Source organism: Labrus mixtus, chromosome 15 (genome assembly GCF_963584025.1).
Source record: "Labrus mixtus chromosome 15, fLabMix1.1, whole genome shotgun sequence".
Lineage (NCBI taxonomy): Eukaryota > Metazoa > Chordata > Actinopteri > Labriformes > Labridae > Labrus > Labrus mixtus.
In genome coordinates this window covers 8,337,605-8,350,530 of record NC_083626.1, presented here as the reverse complement: position 1 = coordinate 8,350,530, position 12,926 = coordinate 8,337,605, and the positions used below count along the sequence as shown (strand labels likewise).

The 12,926-nt window shown below is 43.1% G+C and overlaps 1 protein-coding gene across 2 annotated transcripts in view; it reads right to left on the bottom strand.

Moving 5' to 3' along the window:
• The window catches only part of LOC132990301 (plexin-A1-like), a 261,264-nt gene that overhangs the window by 17,135 nt on the left and 231,203 nt on the right, over positions 1 to 12,926 (bottom strand). Inside the window, exons 21-24 of one of the 2 annotated variants that reach the window (XM_061058473.1) lie at positions 8,509 to 8,657; positions 1,807 to 1,904; positions 1,311 to 1,469; positions 579 to 645 (exon numbers count right to left, since the gene is read on the bottom strand). In XM_061058473.1, the coding sequence (XP_060914456.1) occupies positions 579 to 645; positions 1,311 to 1,469; positions 1,807 to 1,904; positions 8,509 to 8,657 (473 nt within the window). The remainder of the gene's footprint in view (positions 1 to 578; positions 646 to 1,310; positions 1,470 to 1,806; positions 1,905 to 8,508; positions 8,658 to 12,926) is intronic. The other variant, XM_061058474.1, reaches the window with a different exon arrangement.

Sequence of the window (12,926 nt, the reverse complement as noted above, 5' to 3'; positions counted from 1 at the left end):
CATCACACACCCCCCCCCCCCCCCCCGCCCGCCCGTCGCCCCCCCTGCTGAGGCGAATGACCTCAAGGCAGAGAGGAGGCCGACAGTGAAATAATGACAACAGAAACGACACAGATGAGAGAGAGATCGGGGGGGGGGGGGGGGGTGAGCTTAAAAAAGAAGCACATAAAGATCAGTGAGGAGCATGTGTCCGCTAATAGAGAGAAAAATGATGAGAGGATCTGTGGGCTTTTAAAAAAAGACTTCAGAGAAGAGAGGACGCAGACCCTGCAGAGAGGCTGTGATTATCTACTGTACATACAGTTCACTAAGAGGAGGAAAGATGAGGCTGAAACAGGAAAAACCTTTTTAATAAGCACAGTTTGATAAATGCAACAGGGGGATAATATAAGCCCCCGGCATTTAATAAACTCTAACACACCGGCTGCAGGAATGTATTTAAAGACACGGCACAATATAAATCCACTTTAGAGGACGACTATTAATCAGTGTTTAACAGACACAGCAAACAGATTGAATAAAGATGTCATTTCATTATGTTTTGTTTTTGTTGTTGTTGTTGTTGTTGTTGTGCTTACCTTGAGGAACTTGTACAAGAGGAATGTAAACCAGTTCGTCAGCATCTTCTCGGCGACAGACTCCGTCCTGAAATGCAGCGGGAGAGACGGAGAAACAACGTTGAAAAGGGACATGAAGTAGAAAATGCAGTTTACTGGGTGACAGGATTATGACAAACATATCAGAGTGTTTCAGGTCCTTCATTTCCTTTTTAGGTTCCTAAGAGCTCCAATATGAAGATGGAAGTCTATTTGTCCACATGTAGGTGGGTATTTTTGAAAACAGAGGTTTTTCTGTGCGCGTAACCCTAACCTTTTGAAAAACTCATTCCAGGCTGAAGATTTTCAGAAACTCAGTTTGAGGTGTTTCTGTGTAGACGGGGAAAACAGAGTTTTTGTTCTTGTAACAGGACGCTGTGTGATGCTACCTCTTTTTGTTAACATGAGATTAGTGCGATGGCAGAGGTAACCAAACTAGCGCTGGTGCTAACGTTGCTAACTGGGCTTTTTACATGCTCACACATACATACACAGTTGCCTGCTTTGACCGCAAATGAAACGGTCACTGCAGAGGAATGGCGAGAACATTTTCGCTTATCAAGGAAACGACAAAGATGTTTTTGAGAACTGAGTGTGTGTGGACGGAAGGAAACCCTTTGTTTTAAAAAATACCGGCCTACATGTGGACTTGGCCTAACTTCCTCTCTGATGTTTTCCAGTGCAGTCGAGTTGTTGAAAGTCTCTCCTCCTCACCTCCTGAGCAGCAGCTTGGGATGGTTTTTGCTCTCCAGGTTTCTGTCGATCAGGTCGGACAGCAGCTGCTTCAGGACTCCGGTGGCGTACTCCATCTCCCCCTGCAGCGCTGTCATGATCAGAGAGGCCACATTGCCTCGGTCCCGCATGGAGAACGACCTGTAAGAGATAGAAACGAGCATTAAACAAGGACGAACACCCTTGCTTTAGTTTACTCACTCCGGAAATTTTGAACTCTAATAAAGGTGACTCTGTTCCCTCATTTTTCCTCTCTGTGCTCTCTTTGTTTTCACACTTACCATCAAATTAAAAACACAGACCTGTCCAAAGACTGACTGCCTTGTTTCCCCCCCTTCATTAGTCCATCATCAAGTCTTTAAAAATGTGACCAAGACAAACAAAAACAAGCTAACCCTGGACTCCATTAGTCAGGCAAAATAGTTTTGACCGTAAATAAATAAATAAAGCAATCAATAAAGAAATGAAAGATGGACACCTTTGAGCCTCCAGGGTTCGTATGAACGTCAGCAGGAAGTGTTTCTTTGTCAGAAGCTGGCCGAACAGCGTCAGCGCTTTCTCGACGTTTGCCTGGACCTGAAAACAAAAAAAAAGACAGCGAGAGAGAGAGAGAGAGAGAAGTTAGAGAGAGGACCAAGAAAAACCAAACTATCGTTTAATCTGTAGTATTTCTGAATGACAGTAAACATGTTTAGAGGGAGTTTTTAAGGTTCTCTTTTTCTTGCAGATGAACAAAGTTATTTGCTTTCGGTGACAGGAGCAGTGTCGATTCTAGAGACCTGTGGGGTCCAAGGCATAAATTCACAGGGGGCCCCCGCCAAACAGCGTTCATCCTCATTACTATAAATAATCTGACACCAACAAAAACATTTAGCAACTTGATAGCTCTATCTATAAGCTCAAAATGTGTTGATTTATGTTAAAGTGTCTCTGACGAGCATCATTCAGTGCCAGTTAAATGAGTGAGTGCTGTCAGATGAGGCCCCCTTAGGGAGGTTTCCTACTGTCATTGCAAACTTTCAGCCACTGCTGTAGGTTTAAAGTTCATCCGCCCTTCCGCGCCCCCTACTGGCCTGGGACCCCAAACAGTCACCCGCCTTGCCTCTGCACATTCAGTGACAATGTAGTATTCAATAGGTTAGCAAATCCTGTGATTTACAATCATCCTCAGAAAGACAAAGTAACGTGTTCGTTTGCACATTGTTCTCCTTATTCCCGTGATCTTGTAGTTCTCCTGTGACGATGTGAACCCGTGTGTACAGCTGCTCATGGCCAGAGACTGACCTGGTGGGGCAGGGCGAGCGCACAAAGATTATGTGGAAACTGCGGGTAAGGTTTCCAGTTTTAAAACCCAGAAGAGGCTTGAACACCCCCATCACGCTCTGCTGGGCTTGATCAATGCCAAACACTCCGAAATAACATACCAAAGTGTTTCATAAAACTATGACTCATTCAGAAGAGAGACTCCGAACACCTCTGCATGCAGACGGCTGATTCACATTTTTAACTGAGTGAAGAGATGAGATTAGCTTGTTAACACAAAGACAGATTTGGTTTCTCTCTTCTCTCGCAGCTGCTTGCGCTGCTTCATGAGTGTCTCTCAGTCGTCGCTCTACAAAAGAGTCCAGCAGACGACTTGACACAATTGACTTCTTGACATCAGGAGGCGGAGGGGTCAAAGAATCCTCCAGTTGAAAGTCGATAAAATGAGAATGTTAATCATCGGTTCGGACCAAGCTGCACACATTCTGCAGCAGCCTGAGCTCCTCTGCACTCACACGTCCTCTTTGTCTTAAACGTTAGGTTGTAGTTTTGTCTTGTTTCCAGTTAGCTGTTTGTTGTGGAGTCTCTTAGATTGCATTAAAGTCTGAATTGAACACACAGGTCCTGTTATGCTTCGCATGTTCCTCAGAAGTCTGAGTAGGGAACGAGCTTCTTCCTGAGTTAGCTTTGCTCCGGCTCCTTTTACACTGACACATTATGCTTAGAAAAGTAACTTCATTCAGCTTTAAGGGAATTTCACAACTCTTAGGACATTTGAATCAGGGCTATTCAAGAGTTTTTATACAACAGTGAGGTCTGACCGTGTAATCTAAAAACTCATTCCAAGAGTGTGATTAAGTGTTCACATCACAAGGACTTTTTACTATGTGTACAACAGCGTATCCTTAAAGCATGTGATGCAATGCGAGCGTCAGCGGCAAAATCAGCTTGATTCAGTCCTAAACAGTTTGAGAGTGACGCAGTGTGAAGAAGCGCCAACGCCCTGTTTCTAATATCTGTCGCTCATGAAGATATGGACAAGAGGCACTGCAGTGTCCAACAGGAAAACACATGAATTCCTTTCGCTTTTCTTACTCAACAGAGCTTGTCAGCTTGTTTAACAAAGTGGAGACAGTGGTGCGTCTGAAACTTAATGCTTTTAACGCTGGAGAAAAACGCGATTCAGAACACCGCAAGCCATTTGTTGACGAGCCTCTGAGTGTTGTGCCGTTTGTCCACCTGTGATACCAAAGCACCACATGTGTATGATGTTTGCAAGAGAAACTGAAATTCACAGAGGAAAGATGTAAATATTGAACGGATGCCGTGTGGACAGCGAGCGTCTGATCGTGATACCGAACGCTCGCATGCTGTTAGGAATCTTTGTAAGGAACATCTTCACCATCACCACCAGACAGATTACTAGAACCTGTTATACGCTTCAACGACCCGCTTTACAGAGAGCCCTGGATTTGTATCTGCATTTGGTAATATGTAAAACTATTAAATAATACTGTCCTGATCAGCCGGTCGTGACGACGATTCCACCGCCACAATAAGAAGTACAGAAGAGATTTAAAAAAGAGGGAAAGACGGGAAGAAGTGTTGGGGCTTGACAGGATTGTGTGTGAGAGTCTGTTAGTGTGTGTGTTGTGACGGAGGTGCAGCGTGCTTGTCCCACTGGCTGGCACCTGTCACTATTCATCAACAACACACTAAACCCCCTGAAGACGCCTCTCTGTCGCTGCGTTTCCCTCCCCGCTCTAATTCTCCCGCTCACACTTATTGTTGACTGTTTCACATCGCTGCTCTTTCTCCAATTTTAATTTCTCCCGCTCCGCGTCTCTTTGTGTGTCTCTCTCCCACACACACACACACACACACACACACACAAACACCAACACACACACACATGCATAATTTCCAACTCCCCTCTGTCTTCTGCCTCTCTCTCTTTCCATTGTCATCCTTTTGTACCACTGTTACATCTATTCTTTCTCTCCTCTGATGTGCCATAATAAAGTGTCTGGCCCTCTCTCTAAAGTGCTAAATGAGATTCTCGGGCCTCCAGGGCGGATACTGAGTGTGATGTGTGTGCGTGAAGTCAGAGAGAGAGAGAGCGAGAGCAAAAAGAGAGCGACAAAGAGAGACAGATGGAGATGCATGTACATACTGCACAGGGCGAGTCTTTACCCAATTTCAAAGAGGGAGTGAGCGAGAGGACATTCAGTTATCTGAGCGTGTGTGCACGATATGCAGTGTGTGTGTGTGTGTGTGTGTGTGTGTGTGTGTGTGTGTGTGTGTGTGTGTGTGTGTGTGTGTGTGTGTGTGTGTGTGTGTGTGTGTGTGTGTGTGTGCGTGTGTGTGTGGCTGTCTAGCTTAGGGGAAAGAGCAGTCACACAGAGCAATAAAGCTAGGAGCATTGGTTTACACAGGCCATTGGATTACAACAGCAGCCCCTGAGGGAAATACAGAGCGACGAGGACGGAAGTCTAGACAAAACTATAAAATACGTACGATCCCTTTACCTCTCTGCTGGCCGGAAAATTAAATGACGCGTCAGAAACTGCGAAATATACATATATATATATTTTTTTTTTTTGTGTAAAGCTGACTGGTGGAAAAAAACTGCAAAGCATAACTGATCATAGATTGTATATTCAAATGGATGGAGAAACAGCTGCCTGGAGTGAAGCCAAAAGATTTAGAACTCCCCCTGCTGACTGGCTGCAGTACAGGCCCCGTCTCCTCCATGTCAACAGATGGGACATGGGTCAAAATATAAAATCCAAATACATGTCAAATGCATTTTTCTCAAGCCCAGGGTTTGACATGATTTTTTAAAATTTTCATGCTGATTTATGTTCCATATTTTAAATTTCTGAGATGTGGTGACCTCGGCTGTTTTCGCCTATGCACTCCTGAACATTTTGAGATAACTTCAGGAGGACTGCCTTTGAAATCCTCTTCATCTAGTTTTCTCACACAAGTGCCTGAATATCCCTGCTGGACAGGGGGCGGTGCAGATAAAAAGAGCGATGTGAAAGAGGCAGGCGAAGCAACAGAGTTCGCTATACGAGGCTATAACAATAACATTTGTCTTAATAATGCTATACGTAGTTTGACAGTCAATGTAATTAATTCTTATTAAAAAATCAAAGTTTGACATCTTGACTAAAGCCTCAGACCTGATGTGAAGATGTGAGGTAGACACTTTGCATGCACTATAGAAACAACTGGGCCGTACTATCCAATCATCACACGGGGCTGTGAACTTTGAGTCTCCTGCTTTCATCTGTGTCAGTATCTGGCACAAAATTTGAATATTGCTGTCGTAAAGATTTATCCCTCCCTGGGTTTGTCGGGATTAAACGAGAATTAAAGTTTGCCTTGGTGGAATAAATCAGGTATCTTATAAATGCATGTGTAATATTTCACATGGGTCCTTTCAAGTGACAAAAAAACACAGTTTATTTTACATATATTACATCAATACCTAATGTTTAGCATTTTAATGATTTGCAGATTTTTGTTGTTATAGAAAAAAGAACGTCACACAGCTTTATGATAGTGAGCACAGAGGAGAATGAGGAAAAATGTTACGTTTAAAGGAGATCTATTAAACTGACTTTCACCATTAATGATGTCAGTCTGTGACATCTATTGAGCAGCGTTGCGAGACATGTGGCTCAAAAAACCTCCATATTAATCTGATACTGTTATCAGTAAAATCCCTCATTTCAGCCTCTGCCTGAAACGCTTAATTTCAGCTACTGTCTCTTTAAGACCCGCCTCCCACACGTGCCCACTTTCCTCCGATTGGCCAGCTCCGTCTGCAGTTGCAGGTAAATTTAAGGGAGCTTCCAAGTGGGCGTGTCCTTGAGAGATCTGCTGGGGTGGGCGTGTCCTACAACTTTTCTCCATGCTCTAACGAACCTGACGTCTCTGGCCAAATCACGCTTAAATCTCGTTTTGTCTCGTTCACAGCAGCAGGAAACCACGTCCTGGGATTACGCCAACAAACTGTGTATCTTGTGTTTAGAAAAACTTTGCCAAGGTTGAGTATGGACATCCAACATTATATGTATGTATAAAAACATGGATCAGAAAAATAGATCTCCTTTAAAGTAATTTACACTTTGCTACACTCCCTTTGGCAAGCCTTCTCTGTACTCTCCCAGCTATGACGATACCAGTATTTTTAAGTTATAGCTTTATAGTCTCTACAGGAAACCACAAAGGGCTTTTTCCTTTATCCAAGGATAATTCTATCTTATTTAAGTAATCACCACTGCTCCTTCTTGCCAAAAATAAGGGAGGATGAATCATGGCAAAAAAACGAAAAAGCAGAAAAAGAAATGGCAGCTATAGAGACCGCCCAGAGGGGATTCTTTTTCTCCCCCTCCTCATCTCTAGGAATATAAATCCACTTTCTGGATTAGAACGATTAAATGAAGCTGTAAAAGGTCAAACAAATTATTCCTTGACTCCAAAAAAAAAGTCAGCCGCTCCAATCAAAGTCAATGGAGCAGCACTAGATTCTACATCTTAATGATACTGCTGATTACAAACTTGGCTCTCCGGTTCCTCGCTTTGGAGGAGAGTAGTTTATGTTGACGTTCTATTAATTCTACTTCTCTTGGCCTCGGCGGTAAAATGTCCTTATAAATCGGGTGCACTCTCTCTCTCCCAAGGTGGTTACTTGTACCGGCTTAATTAATAACTTAACATTGATGTATAATGCAAGCAACAGTCCTCGTAACCCGGACTCTTATTTCTCTCTATCTCTCTATTTCAAGCCTTGTGCTATCTTTCTCTTCATCTTTGCTTGGTACATCCCCCCCACCCCACAATCTTTTTTGTCTTCTTGTTACTCTTACATAACATTCATTTTCACTCAATTACAACTAATCCTCACTTTCAAACTCGACTTCCCTTCATCAAGAGAATACAGTGAGCCTCTCTCCCATGAGATTACACTAATGATGATACTAAGGCTCTTGGAAAAGTCATTTGCATTCATTGAGACGAGCCGAATGCATTAACACAAAGTAGGTAAAATACAGGTTATGTGATTGCTGTAAGGTGAACACACATCTCCAGCTCCTCTTGCCTCAGATCCCAGAGTTCTAAAGTGGTCTGTCTTTGAAGAAAGCTGTCATGGGATAATGGCTACAAAGGTATTAAGTAGGAAAGCCAGAAGGACATTTTCATGCCATTAAATCCAACTTTTTAATACTTCCCAGAAGTATGTCTTCTCCTGATGTTTGCAGGAGGAGGAGCTGTGTGCGTGAACGCAAACAGCCTAATTTTTCACTCTGACTTCACCCGGAGTGATCCCTAGTACTTTTTTCTGCAGCAAACTGAGGTGAGAAAGCAGCAGGATATTCTCTGGAGAATTCACCTTGAGCCAATAGGAGGGGGGAGTGACTAGTGGCTAAGATCTCTGTGCACTTAATTAAACGGCTGCATTGTGTTTCCTGTTCTCCAGTATGTTGTTCTCCACTCTTTTGTTGATTTTGTGATTCCCCTAAATTACACTTAGTATTGATGTTAAGGCAAATATTGTCGTTATAGCGTCGTATAGCGGACTCTGTGGCTTCATCCGCTACTTCCGCCTTCTTTTTTTTTACGTCATGTCTTACCTCAGAAGACCCCCCGCTGCCCCTCCTGTCTGGCTGGGATATTCTACCGCATGTGTGAACAGCCAAGTCGGGAGAATACACTCCTCCTGAGACTATCTAGATATTTTCAGGAGTGCAGATGTGAAAACGGCTAAAGATGTTAGCATAAGCAGCTACTTTTCTACTTCCGTTGTGAGTGTGTTAGTGAAAAAGTTTACATATTGGCTCTACTAGCAATTATTATTTACGCTGAGTTGGTTTCTTAGTTTAAGCTTGGATGACGATGTACTGACCCGTACCTCCATCTCCTTGAGCACAGGGTGGTCCTCGATGCCCGGGAACAGGACCCTCATCGCGTACGTCCGGTAGTCCAGGAAGGGAATCCCAGCCCCATCCAGCTCCTGAGTCAGCTCATGGATGTCCGTCTGAAGCTCGGCAAAAGCTAAAAGACAAGAAGGTAAGAGAGGTAGTAAATTAATTTTCTTGTTCTTACATGCGGGTGCAGTAGACTGTATAGGAAGTGCTATCTGATCAAAGAGTTTAAGAACTAATCGTGAATGTTCTGAAGGCTGCACCACACCAGCATTTAAAGCAATGACCACTGCAATCAGTTGTGCTAATTCAATTTGACTTGGGTGAAATTTGATACTTTTCACACCTACCTGTTTGGTTCTGTTAGATCTAACTTGACTCTGTATGTTTGTGCTGGTGTAAAAGCTGTCAATCAAACCCTGATGCGGACCAAAGAACCATATCGAGACCGCTTAAAAAGGCGGGTCTCGGTCCGCTATTGTTCTGACTCTGGTGCGATTCATTCGCAGTAAGAACATGAACCGACCTCGATCCGACCTTACTGTAGTGAAGCATTGGGCTTTTTTTCTTTATTAAACCAGCTACAAAGCCAGTCGCTCAGTGCATTATGGTTAGGATTGTTAGCCTTTCACTACCACAGCAGCAGCAAGAGGAATCCTGGACAGACGTGGACTCGAGATATGCTCCGAGGTGGCTCAACACCTTGACAACTAATGACTTTGCAAGCGGGGCACTGCGCCAACCTCATCCTATCTGAAAGTCCCTTATTGATCTGAGCATTGGTAATCCCAAAAATGATTAAGTGAGGTAAATCAGGACATTAATTTCATCAATATTATGCTTACTGTGTCCAGACAATAATCACAACATATAAGTGAGTGACAGTGAGGGGACACAGCGCTGTGAATACAATATACGGGTTCAGAGACAAAGAGGAAAAGGCTGAGCAGACAGACAGAGTGCAAACAGAGCATCATTTCAGGTGAACGTCTGGGTCTTATAATAAGAGCGAGACAGTCAGGCTGAAAAAGTAAAAGGTCAGTTATGATGAGGAAAGCGTCGTGTTATTGCTCACAAAGGCAACGAATTACAGCTTAAATGTAGACTCCACATGAATCAGATAATACAGATATTTATGCACCTCAACAGATCTGGAAATCACATTTCAGCTTCCTTAACAGTTTCTTTTTTTACAGGTATATAATCTATTTTACTGTGTGAAACTGTGTTGTTAAAGATATACTGAGGACATTAACAGAGGACGTGTTAATGTGTGGATGAAAGAGCCTCTGACTTCTCTATGATTTTTGTATCCAACTGAGATTTCAGGGGAGACACGGATCAAGAGATATTACTTCACAGATAAAAATCAACATTTAATTGAAAGACAGGGAGGAAAAAAGGAAGTTGGCTGATTTTCTTTTTTCTGTATCTTTGCCCTGAATTTTTTTTCTTTTTAAATGGTAAATGGACTTGAGCTTGTATATTTATTTTATTTATTTTCTAGTCATCTGACTACTCAAAAGCGCTTTTACACCGCATGTCACACCTACACATTCACACCCTGATGGCAGAGGCTGCTGTGTAAAGAGACCATCAGTATTAACTAATCCCATTCATACACATTTACACACCGATGACGAAGCAGCGGGAGCAATTTGGGGTTAAGTGTCTTGCACCAAGGACACATCGGACATGTGGCTGCAGAAGCTGGGGATCAAACCCCTGAACTTCCAGTCGAGAGACGACCAACTCTACCAACTGAGCTGTCCCAACAGTGACAGAAACTCTCCTTTGAGAGTGCTCAAACATTAAACAGAACTTACACTAAGGAGTGATGGAGGGGGTGAGAGGGTTCCTCTGTGATCAGGGCGGCTTTCCTGATGCCAGAGCGGTCATACGGTTCAGAGACGGTAGGTTGAACTGATTAATTTGCTGGCCTGATGAAATATGCGGGAGAGTTTTGTTTCATGTTTGGGGGTGAGGGAGTTGTACCAGGATGAGATATTAAAAGTGAGGATGGAGTCAATATTCAACATTTGCTTATCCAAAAAAAGACTCAATGACACAGTGACATCAAAAAGGAAAGCTCAGGGCGAGGAAAAGCAAAAAACCAGGAGACAAAAAACAAAGTTCCTAGAAAGGAAAGGAAAGTCAATTAACTGCATGAGTGGATAATTATTAAAGAGCAACGGATGAGTTTTCATGCATAATTTCTCCCAGCTGTTATTGGCCTGTTTAGTCATCGAGAGAGACAGGAGAGTGGAGGATGCAGAAGAAGATAAAACAAGAAAGAAGAAAGGAGGAGAGAGGTAAAAATGAGAATCAAAGGTAAAAAAAGAACTGATGGTTGTAGGAATGAGGGATTAAGGTTTAAAGAAAAGAGGGATAGATCAGCAGGTAAAGGTCAGGCATTCAAAGTAAAGAGGTGGAGAGCAGAGGAGAAAAACAGGCGCAGAAGAAAAAACATAGCAATAGATGAAGTGGAAGGATATTTAAAACAAGAATAAGTGTTGATGTAAAAGGTACCCTGCACCTTGTTTTGTTCTACCTTTAGTACATAAGCAACCCCCGGAGCATGTTGGTATTGTTATTCATGTTCAGGGGTGGAGCTGAGCGCCCCGGAACTAGCATAACAATATATTTTTTAGGAACTACACAAGCTAGGCTTGTCACACTGCGAGCAGGAGAAGTCGAGCAGAGTTCAGAGTGTGTTTGTGTATTCAGCTCTCTCAGAACGCTCCGTTTTGGTGTGTGTGTCTCTTTAAATGCAATAAGCACCCCCTGTGACATCACGCCTTCGCTAGCAAGAATAAAAATGGCGGACCTGTGCAAAAGTTTTGTTCTAGGCTGGGGGTGGAGTCCATGGGTGGAGATATCAGGGGAGGGGAGGGGATTATTTTTTTTTAACCAGAATCCCACTGTGACATCACAAGGAGAGCAAATGAAACAGAACATTTTTCTCTGTGTTGTAAGACTTATAAAGACCACAAACAAAGGACTGGATGGATTTATTTCACATTTTGTGGGTGGGTAGACACTCAGGTTACCCAAATATATGTTCAAATATTTTTCACAAGAAGTCCCCTTTAATGTGTAGATTTTCTCTAATATTTGAAATCTTCTTTTTTTTTTCTTGATACAAGCAGGAACACACAAGCTCAAGAATTTACCCTGCTACCTGAGGATCTAAACACATTAAGTGACCATCACCTCTCATCATGATAAGAGGTTTTACTTTGGCTGCTGTAAACTATGCATCTCCTGGTAAGTCCTCTGTGGGGAAAGTCCTCATGTGTTTCTGATTTAAATACAAAACATTTTCCTCAGTCTGAGAAATGAACTGCGTCACAGATGCCGCAGCTGTGAGTGTGCTTACATGTAAGATAAAAAGCAATCCCACCATGAATTTGTCTGAGCTGCTGTGTGAGTTTTCTTTGCTGTGACACCATCAAAGCATCCCAGAAAACATCTACATTACTCCCCCTGAACTACAAAGAGACACTTGCCAGTCAGCAGTTGTCATTTCTAATATGTAGCTAATTACCCATGACTGCTAATATGCTAGCTTGGATGATAGTGTACAGTGCGATGTCTGCTTCTCACGGATGACTGAGCCAAACGTCCCCTGTCTCTTCCCCTCAAGACTCTGAGAGCGAGGGCCGACCTCACGCACAAACTCTTTCCTCCTGCTATCAAGACACACAAGCGCACCGCCCACTTCATCTGTTCCTCCGCCCACACACGCCGTCTCGTCTCTATAGGCCAGCTGGGAGTACAGCAGGCGGGGCGGGGAGCTCTGGGAGGGGGTGGGAACAAGGCCATGCTTCACTTCTTAGAAAAACGGAGTGCTTTCATATCTGTTGACTCGAAAAATTTGTCCGGTTTATCACTGAAGAATAAAACAGGGCCTTTCTAAGAACATGTTTCTGTGAATGTCAGGACGCATGCACCAATCATCCTGACTTTAGAGCGCTTTAAATCAAAAGGTGCTGCGGTTATTCGATTGGAAACTGATTCATGACAATGGTTTTATCATATCATAACTTGTGAAAATGGCTGCGTGCACTGTTAACATGATAACAGCACATGTCCTAACATCAGTCATCTACACTGTGCAGAGTGAAGGTGCACCTCTTGTCTAAATGTTTCTCTCTCTCATTCACTAGATCTCTCACTGTACCTCTCTTTTCTCTGCTTCATTCTAACTGTCACATCATTACGCACATCTTTCACTTTCCTTCTCATGCTATTTTCCAGCACTTTTCTTGTGAAAGAAATTGCAGTGATTTGAAGGGGAGCCTGATCTTTTGGCCCCCTTTCCTTTTTCAAGAGAACATTTTCAGCGCAAGGTAGGAAGCTTAAATTCCTTTTTGTTCAATTTTTACAGCTTTAATCC